At 33.3% G+C, this 20,134-nt stretch overlaps 1 protein-coding gene across 1 annotated transcript; it reads right to left on the reverse strand.

Annotated features, from left to right (window-relative positions):
• Window positions 1-8,367: 8,367 nt before the first annotated feature.
• On the reverse strand, window positions 8,368-19,860 carry LOC130801184 (DDT domain-containing protein DDR4). The gene is made up of 11 exons (XM_057664963.1): window positions 19,656-19,860; window positions 19,459-19,569; window positions 11,824-11,916; window positions 11,695-11,732; window positions 11,523-11,604; window positions 11,302-11,408; window positions 11,058-11,217; window positions 10,861-10,953; window positions 10,616-10,736; window positions 9,696-9,738; window positions 8,368-9,262 (listed from the first exon to the last, which is right to left on the reverse strand). Exons 1-11 carry the CDS (start codon window positions 19,761-19,763, stop codon window positions 8,611-8,613), a joined length of 1,608 nt encoding a protein of 535 aa, XP_057520946.1. The 5' UTR covers window positions 19,764-19,860; the 3' UTR covers window positions 8,368-8,610.
• Window positions 19,861-20,134: the final 274 nt, after the last annotated feature.

Raw genomic sequence — 20,134 nt, forward strand, 5'->3', positions numbered from 1 at the left:
TATCAAATGAATACAAACAACACTTCAATATGAAGAATTACAATTGAGATAGAGATAACAACAATAGGCTATGTGTTTGGCTTAAGGGTTGTGTTTGATGTGTTTTGCACATATACTTGAAGTGTGGGTATGAGAGCCCTATTTATAGTACTAGGTACTTGAAGATGAATGGCTCACATAAATACATAGTTAATTTTGGGTAATGAATACTAAGAATTAAGTCTAAGGATTTGAAGAGGCATTATCTCAAGAGTCACACACATGAATACTCTTCACCTTAATCTTCATTAACACCAATAATTCCCATGAATACTCTTCACCTTATTACACCCTTTTGGATTCCACAACTCAAGAGTCACACTCATGAATTCATCCCATTAAAGTGCACTCAAGTCACACATTAGTATACTCTCATAATCACATTAGTATACTACTATTCATAACAATAATGATGTGTAAACAAGACGAGAAACCTTGTTACAAAATGATAAGTTAAAGGGGTCACACGTTTTTTGGTATATTTTTTTAGTATGATCAGATTAGTTAGGGGAACTCTCACCCTAAACTTGAGGATATAACAAGGAGGAACACTCACTCACTTGTTTGGGTGTAGCTTAGATTAGGGAACTCTCACCAAATCGTCAACTACAAGCTTTAGTTTTAGGAACTCTCACTAAAACTCTAACTCTTCAAATTTGGAACACTCAAATTTGGACAATTAAAATTGACTAAACACAAGTCAAGTTCAATAAACAAAACACAAGTTTTTTGGCAAATTTCTGGATGTGTTTTTCATTCATCAAAGTATGCTATATATAGCATTCTTACATTAAATAATTACAACCTTTCACTTGCCTAAATAAATTCACAAAAGAAAATAAAAAGACAACAAAATAAAAGAGAATTAAGTGGCTAATCAATGTCCACATTAATCTCCATTACACACACTTAAGACTAATTAAACAAAGATTAAAACTAGGGAAGAAATGGCCAGCAATTAAACTCTTCACATGGCTCCTTCAAGTGTGCAAAGTAACATCCAAAACAGCCCATTCATTTGCCTGGTAACTCCCATTTACTCCTCCATTTAAGCTTCTTTATTATTGCATTTTACTCCTACAATAATGCCTAGTAACCCCCACTAAAAAAGGTTAATATTCAGCCATAAATACTCCTAAAAACATGCCCCTTTGAATTCCAAAACTGCAGCTTTAAATGAGATTAAAAACCAGCTTTAAATCTCCTTAAAACATGCCCCTTCGTATTCCAAAACTGTTTGGAATTAATTCCTTGTAACCGACACCCTTTAATTTATACTTTCAACAAAGTACTTAGTCATACTTAGCAAAGTACAACCATTTGATGACTTATTTGGACCGTGCATGCTATGATCAAAATAAGACTTGGACAAAATTAATTCCCTTGCATTGGATTGGACTTGGACATCTTGGACACTTGTACCTTGACCATCTTGGTCATCCTCCTCTTCTTCAAAGGGAATTGCCCTCAATTCTTCATCATCATAATATAGTGCAAGATCACCCACATTGAACGTACTTGAGACGCCATGCCTTCCACCCAAATCAACCTTGTATGCATTGTCATTGATCTTTTCCACTACTTCAAATGGACCTTCAGCTCGTGGCATGAGCTTGTTTTTCCTTTGACTAGGAAATCTTTCTTTCCTCATGTAAATCCACACTAAGTCACCAACTTCAAAGTTCTTCACGTTTCTAACTCTTTTGTTGGCTTGTTTCTTGTAAGTCTCATTGGCCTTTTCAATATTCTTCCTCACTTCCTTGTGAATCTTGACCATGAACTCGGCTTGCTCTTTTGCACCTCCATGCACAAACTTATCTTGAGGTAGAGCAATAAGATCAATAGGAACTCATAAAAGATGAGTATATTATTACCCTCTTAAAAATAATTGTTAACATACATCATCAAATTAGTCATTATAACGGTCATATAATAAAATGCCATTACTCCTCTCAAATTTATGATCAAGTAGTAAATCACCTTTGGTATACAAGTTTATTACCAACATCATCGTTTGACTAATTTTAGAAGACATCAAATCTCTACACATATATTACTACATTAAGAGGAACAATAACATAAAAAACAATTTGACTAGTCCATCTAATTAGTATAAGATAATAAGAGTTACAAAATCTCAATATAATGACTACACTTAAACTCACATAACTCTATGACACATAATCTCCGCATAAACTTAATCAAAATGAATTATGTGAAAATAGTCATACGCTCATATGTGCAAAGTAACACTAATTATGTTGTCGTAATAAAACATATCTCTGACACAAGATCATAGACTCATAATACAACAACGATCAAGACGCAAACTTTTAAAACATAAAGTGTCTTTTTCTAGGACAAACATCTTAGTAAAATAATATACTCATGTTACCAAAATTAGGTATGAAATAATCTATTCTATAACATGCACTTTTAAAATATTAACATGACTATGTTTCATTAAATAACTTGGTGACTAACAAGAATATGAATCAAAATCATACTTCACAATTACTCAAACAAATTGTAATATATCCACTTAATATATAACATATGTAAAGATATACTCATTAAAATATCAAATCACATTTATGACACTCATCAAATTCATCACCCACGATAAATTATAAGTTCATATTCAAAAATATTATCCAAATAACATGCAAAAAATCCTCAAATTTATGACTTATCTCATTTGTGAGTCGATTATAATAATAATAATAATAAAATTAAGAGTCAATCTCCAATAAATCTATTTGCTTTGATAACAATGACATAATATCATCGCTTTCCTTGCTTTGACACAAAAAATGGACCCATGTAGTCAAACAACCAAGCCCCATGAATGAAAGTAATTTACTTCTACTTTGTAGCAGAGGAAACCTTCTTCTACAAATTCCACTGTCCGGGAAACGAGCAATCTCGGAATTATTTTTAAATAAAATATGTAGAAAGCGCCAAAATACCACTAAGGAGATTCCAAATTTTTCAACAACATTCGGGAAAAGTCCAAAAATCAATTAAATCAAATGTCCAATGCTTATTTTCATATATGATAGAAAGTTTGGGAAAATTGCGACTGAGTCGCATACAAGTTGATAACAAAACGAACGAAATTTAACCAGCCAAATTCTCTCTCATTCATACCAATACACTTTTTTTGTTATTTACACATTACTCGTATCACATCTAAAGTAGCCATAGAAAAAAATAATAGTAACTGATATATCATTCACATTAAGGTCTAAAGTTTCAATTTTTATCCCTAACAATCACTCGAGACCAATAGTAAGGGTGTTCAATGCAATGAAACGACACTTCAATAAAAAGCAATGAGAAACAATAAGAAACAAAGCAATAACAAAGACACAAGATTTACGAGGTTCACCCCAATGTGGGCTACATCGTCGGTGGTGGTTAGCTTGCTTGATTATGTGAAGAAACAATGGAGTTTTCAAGAACTCTTACAAAGAAGTATTACACTTGAAGAAGATAAAAGAAGATGAGTTCGTGTTTAGCTAGGGTTTGAATGCATTGGAGTGAGTGTATGAGACTCCTATTTATAGTAGAAGCCGTATACAAATGATTGGGCAAAGGCCCACATTAAAACATTCTCGTAAAACTTATCGCGCAAGAAAACAGAGTGTATTCTGGACCTTCGCTCGACCGGTCGAGCGAAATTTCCCTTGGTCGAGCGACTTGGTTTTCAGTCGAGCAGCAGATCAGAATGCTCACTGATCTGGTCGACCCAACATGCTCGGTCGAGCACACCATGACTTTGGTCGAGTGGCTCATCTGAAGCCCATAATGACTCCCACATCATCATACACACACATATACATATCCACACACCATCAACCACTACAAGAAAAGTTATTTTAGCAACAGAATAAGTCGTTGCTAAAAACCTGATTTCGTTGCAAAATATGATTTTTGCAACGAATTCCATTGTACAGCCGTAGCTAAAGCTTTTAGCAACGACTATGGTGGTTGCAAAAGGTATCTGTTTTTTGCAACGAGTTCTATTGTTGCAAAAGAAGTATCTGTTTTTTGCAACGAGTTCTATTGTTTCAAAAGAAGTATCGTTGCAATTCCTTCCAACGTTTTTAGCAACAAAAAAGCTCGTTGCCAAATTTTCTGCCTTTTTAGCTATAACTGTTTTCATTGTTAAATATCTGTTTTTCACAACAATTCAAGTTGTTGCAATACATGATAGTCAATCTTTTGCAACGTCTTTACTATAGGGAAAACAATTAAGTAAAATTTTTTATTAATGTTTTTAGCAACAACTATTACCGTTGCAAAAAACATACACATTTTTTGCAACGACTTTGTTATCTTCTGAAACAACCTACAATCTATATATAAATTAGACAATTAAAATAATAAATAATTTATAGTCAACTAAACTAATATCACCGATTATCATTATATATTAATTTGTATCCCAAAATATCACACGTCCCAAATATTATTGTGTGTAAAAAATATACATAATTCATATACAAGTTTCTACATAACCAATTTTCCAAAATAATTCTCCTACCATATACAAGTTTTCATGCAAAAATTTACAAGTGAAAGGCACTTCGAAAAAGTCCAAAAATTTACAAGTGCACATATAGCTACTTCATAACAAAAAACATCGCGCATCCAAAATGCTTGTAGATATTTTGTCATTGACTACAAAAAATTTCCAACGAAGATATGTTTGCCTACACCAAATAATTTTGTTAGTAATTAAGAATCAAATAAGCCCCAATATTGAGTACTTTATAGGGAAGGCATTTAGCATGATATTCACAATCAAACCATCCCTACACTTTTTGTTGAGACATAATACGCAAAGCATTTATCATGATATTCACTAACAAAAGCATTACGTGTATAGGGAAAGCATTTAGAATTTAGCATCAAATTCACAATCAAATCATCACAATTCCAACTCAAACATAGCATGAAGCATATGCCAAAGACCAGAACCCATGACAACAAAATCCAACATAAGAAGTTTCTTAGCCTTGATAAACCACAAGTGGGACACTTAATCAATTTTTCATGCTCTTTCCAATAAAGAATACAATCATTTTCACAAGCATGAATCTTATAATAATCAAGGCCCAAGTCTTTAATGAGTTTCTTAGCCTCGTAATAAGAAGTTGGAAGGTAAGCGCCATAGCCTTGACGTTCTAATTGGAGTAAACTATCAAAAGACTTATCAGACCAATTATTCAAAACCTTTAAATGTAATAATTTAACAATATATGACAATGTAGACATTGTTGTGCCATGCATTGTTAATGGTTCTTGGTACTCCTCTAAAAGTTTGAAAAACTTTTTTGTATTTGCGTTAGGTTTCTCATACTCCTCAACATTATTTAAAGCCTCTTCAGCACTCCCAACATTCATAGCACCAACTCCACATGCATCTTGCAACATTGTGAAACCACTATCAATGTCATTCGACTCATCAACATCATCCCCATCACTTGATTCAACTAATTCTTCCCCGTGAAGTTCCCAAAAAGTGTACTTCTCATACATTCCTCCCTTAAGCAAGTCGAATCTTACATCACATTTTGTTTTAAGAAATATATTGCGACAACTATTACAAGGGCACCTAATAGTAGTACTATCTCGATCATCTTCTCTTACTTTGGAAAGAGCAAAATTTAGAAACTCATCAACACCATTTACATAATCAATAGATGAACGATCTTTTACTTTGACCCATGCCTTATTCAAAATCATTTCCTATACTTAAACTTTATAATAATTAGATTATATAATATTCAATAATATCACCAAGAACTCCTTATAATATTGTTAACAATTAATACAAGAACAAGAACAATTTAACAACTTGTAGAACAATTTAATTTCGAGTTGTTTAAAGAACAATTTAACGATTCAAAAAGAACAAGAACAATTTAAATTTTTGAAAGAAACACAAGAACAATTTAACAACTTGAATAACAATTTAACCACTATGTGAAAGAGAATTTTAACTTTAAGTTGTTTGAAGAACAATTTAACAATAAAAATAAGAACAAAGACTACCATTTGTTCCAATGTATGCATGACAAATCAACTTAGAAAATATTTTCAATACATGACAAATCAACTTTGACAAATCAACTTGAATAAACAAGAACAATTTAAGAAGTTCACATGAACCATTTTACTAGGCTTCATTATAATCTAAAACAAATAAACTAAACATCTTTTCCCTCATCAAGTATGTATCATCACAATCGCAAAAAATGAGTTCTTTTGCTTCAATTTGAAAAGAAAAATATAATTCCACCATGACATCAAAACCTTACACCGTGAAATCTTAGGCCAAAAACTTACTTTTGCTTTAATCTTATCATCTAGAACTTCAATTTGAAGTAACTCCATCAATTTTTCTTAGCATTACTTTGGAAGAATCTCACATTTTCATAAATTATCCATATAAATCAAAAGCAATCTCACCTTATTCAAGAAACGGCGTTTAATCCCCCTGAAGCCACTGCTAGCTAATTCCACATGAATTGCACTCTGAAAATAATAGTAATAAAAAAATGCAAGTAATTTCCCAATACAAAAAAACACACAAACATAAACCCCCAAAAACGCAAGTAATTAAGCCCTCAAGATCTGATTGTAAATCCTCAGTGGCAAAGAAAAAGGTTAATCTATGTCATGAAATACAATCCAACATTTCAAAATCATGAAATACACATACATAAATCTGATAATTATTACAAAGCCCAAGAAAAGGCGAATTCATGTTCCTTCACTGCCAAGACTGTGAAAATACGTACAACCCAACATTTCAAACTGATGAAATACACATACATTAATCTGATAATTACAACAAAGCCCAAGAAATTCAAAGAACAATCCATAAATTGAAAACAACAAGAAATTCAAAGAAAAAAAGGCAAAAAAAAACTACCTGTCGTGGGTTATTTGAGAAGTGGCTGAAGGGTTCAACGCTGCAGCGTAGCGGCAGCACCGGTGTGCAGAAGGCAGCTGAAATTCCGGCGTGCAGGCGGCAGACGCTCCGGTGTGCAGGCGGCAATCGCTGCAGTATGGTGTGCGGGAATAGGGTTTGTGAGTCTGAATAGCGAGGGAAATGGGGATTGTGAGGGATAGGGTTTTGATTTGAGAGGGAAATGAAAACAAAAATTATTAGTATAAGGGTTTTTGCAACGACTTTATTGTATCTGTATATTTAAATATTTTTTGCAACAATATATACAGTTACGAATTATTTATTTAATTTTAACAACTAAATTGTTTGTTGCAAAAAATTGGGTTATACCGGGAAATTATTTTAAGGGGTGGGGAAGTTTTTTTTTTTTTATGGCAACGATTATTTAGCAACAACAACGGATTTCGCAACAACTTGTATTTTTCGCAACGAAAAAAATATAGTCGTTGCTAAAACTTGTTGCTAAAAACAAGTTTTCATGTAGTAAACCTCATCATACACCATTTGTGCACTCAAAGTCACACCAAAAAGCCCAACAGTAACTTTTTAAAATTATTGAAAATTTAAGTCTATTCATGGTCTTCTCAAAATCTTTTTATAGCTACAATCATCAACATATATTAGTAATAATAATATGTATAACATTTGTATATGAGAAATGTGTTTAGTGTGTTTAGCATAATTTGATAAGAAAAGGTATGGTGACACGAATTTGTCATCGCATTAAGAAAGTTATTTCCAGACTATCTCAAGTATAAATAGATGAGATCCATTTCAAGGTTAACACTTCCACCAAAAGCTTTAAAACACTCTGGCACAAGTGAATAATAAAACAAAAAAAAATCAAATCAAAATTGTATGTTTTCAAATGAATAAAACATCACCAATTTATAAGCACTTTCTAACGACTATATTTCAACTTTATTGAACATAGTCATAAAGCATAAATATATTTTGATAGAATTAAAACACTCCATTAATGATATAGTTGTTAAAAAAGCTTTAAAAAAGTCATTTCAGTATTTACAATTAATACTTTAAGTCAGCTCAAACTACCAAAAGTTTCTAAAAACAAATGTCAAACAAGCCCAATAAATAATAAGAAAATTTTAAATAGAAGTTCCTATAAGCAGAATACACTGAATATGATGACGATAAAAATAAATGAAAAGTCACAAAAGAAAATATCATAAAATTTTCAGAAACAAATTCAGATGAAAAGCAGGGAAAACTGATTCAGGTGAACAACTCAAAATACTTCCCACGTTCTGCTAAAGTTAAATAAGCATTAGTCTCCGATGTCCAAATTAACAATGTGTGTGCCCAAGCATCTCAAGCACATATAAGTGGGCCTAATAAAGCCAAGAGCTTACTTCCCAAAATAAGTAAACCAGTTTAGCACATTTGAGTTGCTTACACTAAGTCTAACTCCAGAATTTTGGAAGCTACAACAGTTTCTCGAGATGAGATTGAGATGCTAGAACAAAAGATCAAAAACTTGCATACATACAGCCTCTACAAAGCATATCCGATCTACATTTCTCTTTGATCAAAAACCCAACGACAAAAAAATTATTAGCATTAATTTAGCTGCTAAATTCATCATCTGATGCATCACTTCTCGAATTGCCAGACGAGCTGCCAACTTCTAAATCAGAGACTACAAAGGCCGAGTTACGTACAGGTCTCTGCCCATATCTACTCTTTGCTCCAGGGTTTCTAGCTCCCTCAAGAGTCTGATTAGAAGCCAAGTCTAAACTCATTTTCATATGTCCTCGAGAAAAATGTTTCCCATTGTTAGGTTCATCAGGCTTTCTGATTTCAAGCTCAAAACCACTTGAATCATCATCATCAACCATCGAATCATGGCTTTCGCCCAGACTGTTAGTCCCCTCGGCATCCTCATTCTCATCACTACCTTCGTTTTCAGTTTTTTCATCATCTTCCTCACTACTGTCACTACTTTCAGCCTGTCGATCATATTCCTCATCATTATCACCTTTTACAGCCTGTTGATCATTTTCCTCATCATTGTGACTACTTTCAGTTTGGTTATTTTCCTTATCAATGTTATGCTCTTTGCCTTTTTGATCTTTTTCGAAGTCCATAAATGTGGAAGGCAGAAGTCCTTCCTCAGAGCCACCATCACTTTGTAATTCTCCATCAGAGGAACCACCCCTTTTAGTATGTTTATGATGCTTACTGTCATTCCTTTCTATTTCTCGGTCTTTTCTTTTCCTAAACAAAATAAAAAGGAGATATCAATCAGCATTAAAGAAACATAAACAGATCATGTAGTAAACCATTTAAGAGACGTTAATCATAAGTGACGTCCTACTAATACAGCAGATGGCAGACCGTAAAGTGACACATTATGATCCTCGTCAGTGCCCGAAAAAAGAGCAGTTAAAGGTGATAATTCTAATAGCAATGCAACAATTAAATTGACGTAATAATAAAATAAAACACAAAATAATTAATTGCCAAACATGAGAACAGCAAAGATATGATTAACACATATGATAGTGATACCACTAGTCTATAACTGCTTTTTATTGCTAGTCTAATACTGTTAAATAGGCTTATTTCCTAACTTAATCTGGTAAAGACACATATTAACATACAGAGGATCCACTAAGAATTCCAGTTCAAATTGAGGAAAAAAACATGCCTTGTCAAGTTTATAGCCTCTCTAATAGTCCGATCATATTCATCTGCACAAAGAAGGAAAATTCTTAATACATCTCAAATAAGCATAAAGAATACCAGCCATGCAACAAGCAGAAGACACTACCATAAGAAAACAAACAGAGATGCAAGATCAGCACTATGAAGAAACTGCTGGACTATAAAGAAAGAATTTTAGAACAGAAGCCAGTGCCTTGCTTTGAACTTCCAGTCACACCATACGCATGTCTGGAAAAAATTACACGATTGGACTAACCGAAAAGGAAACACCTAAGGATGATTGAATAGGAATAATTACTACAAAAATAATTAAAAGTTGATTAGTATAAATAAAGTGAAAGGATTTGGTCTGCCATCATCCAACCCCTCAGGCCCGATTATAGCTTCTATGAGCAACATATACTAGCTATGATGAGGATGAGGATGAGGATGAGGAGGAGGAGGAGGAGGAGGAGAAGAAGAATGAAAGTGAAAGGGTAAGGTAAATTATAACCTAGAGGGTAGAGATTGAATCGAAGTGGCAATCAGATGCTTATTTGCGAGCCAGTATTCTGAAATCAACAATGTAAACCAACAGATCAAGATAATGAAAAAAAATGATGATACTAAGGTAGTATATTGAAAATTCAAGATCAGCAACAAGAATATGAGACCCATGATGTCAGACTGTAACAGCGCTAGGAGTCTTCATGACTAATTTACAATAGCCAAAGGGGAAAGGAGAAGACAAGAGGGTTAATAGATAGAAAACATTACTTTTTAGGAACTTAGATACTGAAATCAATCAGGAATCTTTGACATTAAGGACAACAGAAGTTCATCTACATGATTTGTTAGCCTGCCACTGGACATTCTATGCACAGCAAGTGACAATGTTTATAAAAAAGCATTTTCACAGCATACCAAATGTGTAGGTGACAGGATTGCGTATGCGACAAGAACGGGTGACTCCAGCTCCAAGAGAGTGAAAACCACAAAGAACAGCCTCCTCTCTTTGTTTTCGCTTCGCGTCCATCAATTTTTTCTACAAGTGGAGCAACACAAAGAAAGATAACACCCGTAAAATAAGTAAAGACAACAAGACCCCAAGATGAGAACACAATTTAAACAATACTTCAAGAGATAAGATGGTAATGCAAGGTCGTTACTTTGTGTATTTTCTCTAATGCAGGAATTACTTCAGTTTCAATAATCTCATGCACTGCTGCCTCAACTCCACCTTGGCAAGATGACAATTTCTCCTGAAATAATTAAGAACATTATATAGGTTTGAGCTTAGAAAGTGAAGTACAACAAAAAATTCTCATACAAAGACAGGAACATTAATTGATCCAAATAAACACACCGAAAGTTTACGAAATTCCTCAAGATTGGTTGCAAGAGTCTCCCACTCACAGTTGACTTCTAGCATATCTAGACAATTTTTAACTTTATGCTTCTGCTTCAACTTGACAGTATTGACTTCCCTGTACATTCTATGACCGATAACAGAATTTCCATCATACCTAACAATAGTCAAAACAAAGAACAAAAATATAAAAAAATTCCGCTAAAACCTTATCAAAGTGAAGATTCAGAAATATCAATACCAGTAAGAAATTCCATTTCCATCTTGACCAATCTTATCTTTCCGAAATCGAGACATTTGTTCTCCTTGCTTCAGTGCATCGTTGACATAAGAAGCCAGGTCATTTTGCTATAAGCAAATTGAAAAAATTACACCAAAATTAGCAATGCAAAAATAAATTAAGGCTTGGGATATTTGGAGAAAAATGGTCAAAGATCAGGAAGAAAAAAAAAAAGCATTCACCTCCGCTCGGACTTCACAAAGTGCCTTCAACATCAGCAAACGTGTGATTGGATCAAGTTCTTTGTACTGAGATATTTCTTCTCTACACATAAAAATAAAGCAATCAGTAATCGATGTTTCTGAAACAATAAAGGCAAATCAAGGGTCCACATGAAGAAGCAAGCACAAATACCCTTTTGCTGCACTAAGAGGAGCTTCACCTTCAGCAACCTAACCAAGAAGATTATAATGTTACAAGTTTTTACCATGTTCATGACATAATTTCAAGACATGTAAAACTCCAGAAGCTAGGGAAACCTACCCATGGCCACCAATCAGCAAGCGTTTTACAAAGAATTGTCACCCAAGCGTCAGGTTTAGATAATTTTTTTATACCATTAGTAGTCAGCACTCCCTGCACAATTAGAAACTATATTATTCAATGTCCTATATCAATTTAAATGGACCATGCATATAACTTGTTTTTCTGTCCAAAGAATATACACTAGTTTCAAAATTTATGAAGGAATTTCGATTATCCTTATGCCTAATAAAAGGAGGGTAAAGTCACATTTATATGAAACTTTCAAGCAAATCACAATAACGAATCCAAACCAATTGCTTGCTTGGTAAAGCAATTGAAATGAACAATCAAACAAAACAATTGTAAACTATGACTATTAACCCCATAAGAGCAAAAGAATTTGCACAAGTTTGAGCTTCAAAGTCGCTTTATGCCTTCTGAAGAATATTACACTTACTAGTGATTCAAGGAGAAGATTAATAAATAACTCTTATAGAATATGAAAATACAACACATAAATGAGTGCACAAAGGTTGTGTGTTTGCCTCATCCAAGTTCAAACGATCAGATGAAGGAAAAAACATTACTTGATCAGTGATCTACTAACAGCCAATCCCAACATCTATAACCAAATAAATACTCCCACTGGTGAGCAATTATTTAACAAAAGGTAACTTCTCAAGAAATACATCCATGACATATGAAGAAAACCTAAAATAAATGTCATCTTCAGCTAACAAATGATGGCTATTTCTAGCAACTGAGTAAGAAGCATATTTTAGGCGCCCAAAATCAAATTAATTTCATGAACGTATGCGATTATACCTAGCATATAAACCAAAACAACTATTCCCTCCTATTCAACCTATTAGTTTCATTTACTTTTTTCACATTTTCTGAGGCAACATTTTAACTCTTAATATCTCTAATTATACTTAATAAAAATTTATGAAAATTTGATTTCAATAATCCTTGCATTAAGACGAATCAAAGAAGATCCTACTTGACTATGTTTTGACTTCTAGATTAAGAATAAAATATATATTAAAAGTGATAAGTGAATAGTAACTCAAAAGTAATGGGACTAATAGGAAGAATAGGAGGGAGTATATTGAAGCTCCACCAAAATACTACATATGCATCCATGATTAAAGTTAGATTGCCATACGAAGCAAAGGACCATGGATCATGCATAGTTTAATGGATCCATGATCAAAGTTAGATTACCATATATTCCACAACAGCCAAAATATATACTCCTAATAGTTAAAATCTTATGTTCATAACTGATAATGATGGTATTTACTACTAGGTGAGTAACAATAAAAATCTAATGAAACATTGATTTTTCACATGGAAAAATTGTCCAGAATACTCCAACCAATGTTTCACAAAACGAAATTCGATGTGATATGAGAAACGAAAACAAAAATGAGATACGACAATTTCAAGTTTCAGAAACGTAGGAACAAAATGTGATCCTATGGTGCACAAATAAACGCGAAATAATGTAAAAGCTTAATAACCAATATTTTTGAAGCACCAAACTCAAGTACATAAATTATAAGTCATAAAATAAAATCTAAAAAAGATAAAATACAATCAAGAACACATAATATGAAAAATCTAAGCCCATGGCGTAGCCTATGTCCAGCCTCATTTCCTCCGATCTTTGACACTCAAGTTTTCTAACCTTATAGTAGAATCGTCAAGATATGTGTTCTTGAGGCTGATGTCCCATTTTATATAAGGACCTTTCACGTAAGCTTGTGTGAAACGTGACAATAGTCTTATATTTGAATGTATAACGACAATTTATTAGCATGAGTAGCATTCAATTGATTTCTCTTTACATTTTGAATATAAGAATATGTACTCCATACCCTTCCTAACGAAGAGTTATTAATAAGTTGGGATAACACTCTAATTGCAATTTCAAGAAGTTTCGATATCTCTACCCCAAAAGTCGACAATCATGAGATAAGACTCATTCTAAATTTCTAATAGCATCATTTCAAGCAGCCCTAGTCCCAAATATTCTTTGTTCGTTCTGGAATACATTCAACTATTCTCATCTTCACTAAATTTTTCAAGAGCTTTCAAAACTCTAATAACAACTTCTCTATCTTGAATAGGAGCACACCTAATTTCAGCACCAGGTGCAGGTGATCTAGATAATTTAAATCATAATAAATAGGATCAAGGACATTTCCTAAACAATGTATCAGAATTTTTATTTTCTCCCATCAACCGACCAATATTTCTTCCATTTTCCATAAGGTCATCGACAAGTTTATTATTAACCATTACATTTGTTATCTCCCTAATCATAGAATTCAATTTTCATAAATTACTCCCATCTTTTCTCTTTTTCCATCAATATATAAATAGGTTTTGTGATGGCCAGAATATATTCAACCTCAACACAAATATTCGATTATTATTGTCGCCACTTCATTACCTAAAGCCTTTGTACGCTCATCCCCAAAATATGTTAGGCCGTGACAATTCATCACATGATCAACCCATGGGCCCAATTGTGCGCACACACCCACGGCGCACCCGTGAGCGTGGGCTCACAAACCCATGAATAACAAGCGTTGACTTGCATACAACACTTAATGAATTTCACTCATTCCCAAAACCATATGGTATTAGGAGGTTTACTGACCAAGTATTATATGCAAGTCCACAACCCAATATTTTAGCGATGTCGGATCTTTCTCACATTTGAGTATTTCCAACACTCCCACTCACATGTAAGTTATATCATATCCAAGAACCACCTTCGGCTCTAATACCAAGTTAACCCGTGACAATTTGTCACATGATCACCCCATGGCCCCACTTGAGAAGACACACCCGTGGGCTTAGGCCTACAAACCCCTGAATATCAAGCATTAACTTGCATACAACACATAATGAGTTTCACTCTTTCTTAAAACCACATAATATTAGGAGGATTACTCATCAAGTATTTATATACAAGTCCACAACCCAATATTTTAGCAATGGTATTAGCCTTTTTATGATTCAAGAATATTTAACAATTGGTTTTCCTTTTTGATAGGTTTTGCTAATCCAAGGGAAAGCATGAGCAAAATCTTTAAAGATTAAATTTAAGGTGTGAGCTACATAAGGAGACCAAAAAATGTGACTACGTAGCTCCTCAATCTCCTTTCAAGCAGCTTTACAATTTGTCACATTGTCATTCTTTTTGATAGTATACCATAATCTTGTTATTAATTAATATTGATGAATTGCAAGTATCAAATCATTCATACATTAATAGTTATGAATTATGTGATAAAATATCATTGAACAATTGAAATTAGTATTTTTATAAAAGTAACTATTTTAAATACATATAATTTGAATTTCATAGATTATAAATTATGTGATAGAAAACATCATTGAACAATTTAAATGCCCTTTCATTATCTTTATAATATATATAATGATAGTGATTGTGTACAACAACATGAGCTAACTCCTTCCACTAAATACGTTTATTATATTAAAGAACAATAGTAGTAAAATTTTTAAACATGCCATAAGATTTTCAATTATCACTTTTCTCTATACCACTTGTCAAGGCTATACAACTTCTTTAAATTAAAGCTTACAATAATAGCTTACTCTTACTGGAAAAAAATAAAAGCTTATTATACCACTTGTCAAGACTATACCACTTTTATTAAATTTTTTAGGAAGAAGGTTATTTGCAGTTTCAAGATCACTCTACAGTAGCTTTTGTACTTCTATCCTATGCTTCTTTCTTCTTTCTATTATGTTTAATTTTGGAATAAAGTTTTATCTTAATCTAACTTAGTTTTTAAAAGAGTACTTTTGTGCGTCATCATATTACATTACAAATTTGAAATTAGATACATACTATTAACAAGCTTACTACTATTAATTTTATTAAATTAAAGCTCAATACTATAACTAAAAAACATAAATAGCTCACTTGTCTAGACTCAAGACTACCACTTCTCTAAAAAGACTATTCCTTATACCACTTCATCATATTTACAAATATTCCTATAAAGACTAGACCACTTCTCTTTTCCTATTGCAAATTTTCCATTGACGAATAATTCAAGCATCAAAGTTCAAACAGGTGGACAACCTTTCAATGGTGAAATTCTAATTATCAACCTTCAAATCTAACTTTTCTCAAATTTCCTAGTCCTCTTTTCCGATTATCAACCTTCAACCTTCAACCTTATTTTAAGGTTCAATGTCATCTTCAACCTTCAATGTCAACAGCAAGAGAAGAAAGACTTCTCCAACAACAGCTTCAAACATGTGGTAAGATTTTGTCCTTTTTCTTTTGATGTCTTCTTGTCCTTTTTATGGTTTTTTTTTCTGGCTTTTTCATCTTGATTTTTTTTCTCAATGATTTTTTTCCAGCAAAGCCCAAAACATTGTTAGCTTTTTCTTCGTGTAGTTTTTTTCATTTTTATGGTTTCTTCTCAGAGAGCAAACACTGAAGCTAAATACTGAAACGTCACAAGGAACCGGATCGCCCCCACCGGCGATTCAAGTCGCAATTTCAAATGATTTCGATACAAAAGTTTCCAACCGGAGATTGACAATGATTCGCATTTGTGTTGAAAATACTTCACATGTGAGACAAGATCCCACATCGATTAAATAGTGGTTTGTGGATTTTCATATATATTGGGTGGGCTAATCTTCCTACTACCATATGGTTTTGGAAAGCATTGAACCTCAACAAGTGTATGTGCAAGTCAACGCTCATTCCCGTGGGTTTGGTGGGGTCGAGCCCACGGGTGTCCCGTGTCCACACGAGTGGGCCACGGTGAGATTATGTGATGATGAATTGTCACTGCGTAACATGGTATCCGAGCCGATGATGGTTCCTTGGATATGATGTGGCTCACATGTAAGGGGGAGTGTTGGAAATACTTCACATGTGAGACAAGATCCCACTTCGATAAAATATTGAGCTGTGGACTTGCATATATATTGGGTGGGCTAATCTTCCCACTACCATATGGTTTTAGGAAACAATGAACCTCACCAAGTGTATGTGCAAGTCAACGCTCATCCTTGTGGGTTTGGTGGGCCCGAGCCCACGGGTGTCCTGTGTCCACACGAGTGGGCCACGATGAGATTATGTGACGATGAATTGTCACGGCCTAACATTTTGCACTTTAATGTTTCAACATTTTCACGATTTCCCTACAATAATCCTTACTTTTGATTAATCATAAATAATCTCACATTTGAGTTGTATTTGATTAGAACATTACTAGCAGACTAGTCTTTCAAAAATTTTAATGAAAAGGAAAAAATTGTAAAAACTACATACCCCCTCCCCAGCCTTACTATGGCACCCATCACTTCACCACCCCAGGTCCCTCCTCAAGTTCCTCTTCCGCTTCCCTACCTCAATCCCTTACTCCTTTACCCCTTTCCCCTTACAAGTACCCTTTTCCCAGCTTCTCCAAATCATTAATCCTTAATTGTTGTCCTTGTGGTTATTACTTGGCTAGTTGACTTGCGATGGGGTAGGTAGGCGACTTAACTTGGGTTCAAATTGGTTGTGCTAGGCTCATAAGTTTTGACATAGAGGGTGAGGAGGGAGGTTGTTGGTTGTTTTCGTTTTCACATAGGGTAGGGAGACGTTGGTGGCCAGAGGCAAAGGGGGAAGTTCGTGGTGGTTGCAAGGTTGGGGAATGAGAGGTCGCAGCCAGAAGAGGGAGAGTATTAGAGTAATTGAAAAATCTTAAGATTAATGCACAAGTTTCTATAAGATTAGTAGTATAAATTAAAGATGTAATAAATATTCTAGAAAAGCTTATGATTTAAAATATGTTGAATAGTAGTCTAGAGAAAAATATAGAATGAAGCTAGGTTACTACTATAAATACTAAATGTACTAATTTTGGGGAGTGGAGAACCAATAAAAAGCATTTTGATTCGTGCTTATTTTTCACCTTTGCTATCAAGTACTACCTTGATTTTCAATTTTAGTCCTACCTTGATCAACAGTTATACCTAAATTCCTACATTTGGTATCAAGAGTTGTAAGCAACCCCTTTACAAAAAAAATAAATAAATAAATAAATAAATAAATAATAACTTTATAAATGTTGATGATATTGTGACCATAATTGAAGAACAAAATATTTTCAAAAATTCAGTCGAACAATTTAAGGGATTTTTAGAGTCCCATGAACAATGAAAAAATAAACACACTGATGAGAAAAATGAAGAAATGGCTCTTCAAGCAAAATTTACTTTGAAGTACAAAATGATAAAAATAAAATAAAGAAAAACTAATGAAGATGAATAAGAAAAGATGGCCAAAAATAAAGGTTTGAACAAAAAATTACTTTGTAAAAGCTGTAAAGAAAACAATCATGCTAGTGGAGATGGTTATTTCAAAGGAAAACCACAATGTTGGGTATGCAAAAGGTTTGCTCAAATTGGGAAAACTTTTAGGTCCAAAAGAGTGACGATGAAAACGATTGGTGAAGAAAAGAATGAAGAGACTATCCTTTGAAGACTTTTTGGAATTTCATAAATGGCAAAGACATTAGTAAAGATATTTGGTGACAAAGGCACCAATGATACAAAATCTTTTAAGAAAAAATAGTTTGGAGAATGGTGGATCACATTATCAACTACAACAAAATAATGTTCAGAAAGCATAATATTGTAAGACGCAAGGTAACAACGGTACCATCACAGAGATGTAAGATGATAAGGGACAGTTGGTGACAAGGGTGCCAGAAAAGAAAAATCAAGCTACAAGATTGGCGAGTGTTGGTAACTGGTGCATCAACAATGTATCACAATATCTTCAACAAAGACTTTTAAAGTATAAGATTTTTAGATTAAGGGGATTATTTGAGCAATCTAAAAATCTTAAGATTAATGTACAAGTTTCTAAAGATTAGTAGTATAAAAAAAATCTACTCTGATTTTCTAGAAAAGCTTACGATGTAAAAATATAGAATAGTAGTCTATAGAAAAATCTAGAATAAAGCTAGGTATCCCCTACAAATACTAATTGATGTACTAATTTTGGGGAGTGGTGAAAAAAGCAATTCAATTCATACTTATCTTTCACTTTTGCTATCTATTATTACCTTGATCTTCAATGTAACTTCCTACCTTGATCAACAATTACACTAAATTCCTACAGAGAGGTGATTGACCTGTAGGGAAGAGATGAAGACGGTCCCCGGTTGGGCAGTGGAAGGCGATGGTGGGCCGGTGGCCTTTCCGATGCATACTACAAACAAAAACAGATACCTTGTAGCAAAATACATTATATTGCACTGCCCAATGCTAATTTTAAAATGTTCCCCCTTAGTAAGGTAGAGAGTATCTAATGTACTCACCCTTTCTCTTACCCTTACCCTTACCCTAACCATTACCCTTACCCTTAATCTGGTAATAGCAAATAAGTAATATCTTCATAGCAGAAAACTAAATTCACAACACTTTCACCAAACAATTACACCATAATAGGTATTTCAAGTAAAGCCATCAAAAATGAAGAATCACAACAAAACTAGACCAATATAACCAAATCATCGCAACCTAATCGCAGAAATTGTTCATGTTTCACCTAAATATGATAAATATAAGAAATTCAACCGAAATTTATACCTTAAGAAGTGTAACATGAACACTAGCAAGTGAATCATTTGGGTTAATCAACGCATTCTCGATTTCTTCCGATGAAATTTTCAAGTCTTTACCTATCAACGGCTGAAAAACCTGCCATTCAAAAGAAAAAATAAATCAAAAAAATAAATCAAAAAAACGAGTCTTTAAAAAATAAAACAGAGAAACAAAGATCTAACGCTGAAGAAATTGAGAACAGAAGCGAGCTCCCATCGTTGTCGAAGTTTGAGCAACGATGACCCTTCTCTGAGTTCCTCTTTATGGGTTTTTACATGGATTTCCGCCATTTTAGGGAACAAAAGTGAAGGTTAGAGAGATAGTTAAAGAGGGTATTCGTGTTTCGAGAGGAAAGTAAAGAAATTTGTTCTCCCGCCTTAAATTAATTTACTGGGAGAATTTGGGGAAAAAAGAAATTAGTAATAGTATTATACATAAACTAGGTGATCACTCGTGCTTTATATTTAGAAATTATTATGCATGAATAATATAATCATTACAAACAAATTAAATAAAAGTTAAAAAAGAAAATTATAGATAATAATTTTTAAAAAATCACAATAGAGAAAATTAAATAATAAATAACTAATATTTACACATCATTAGAACATAATTACTGATTACTCATGTTGAACATGAAATATTTAATAATCACTATATG

This window comes from Amaranthus tricolor, chromosome 15 (assembly GCF_026212465.1).
Source record: "Amaranthus tricolor cultivar Red isolate AtriRed21 chromosome 15, ASM2621246v1, whole genome shotgun sequence".
Lineage (NCBI taxonomy): Eukaryota > Viridiplantae > Streptophyta > Magnoliopsida > Caryophyllales > Amaranthaceae > Amaranthus > Amaranthus tricolor.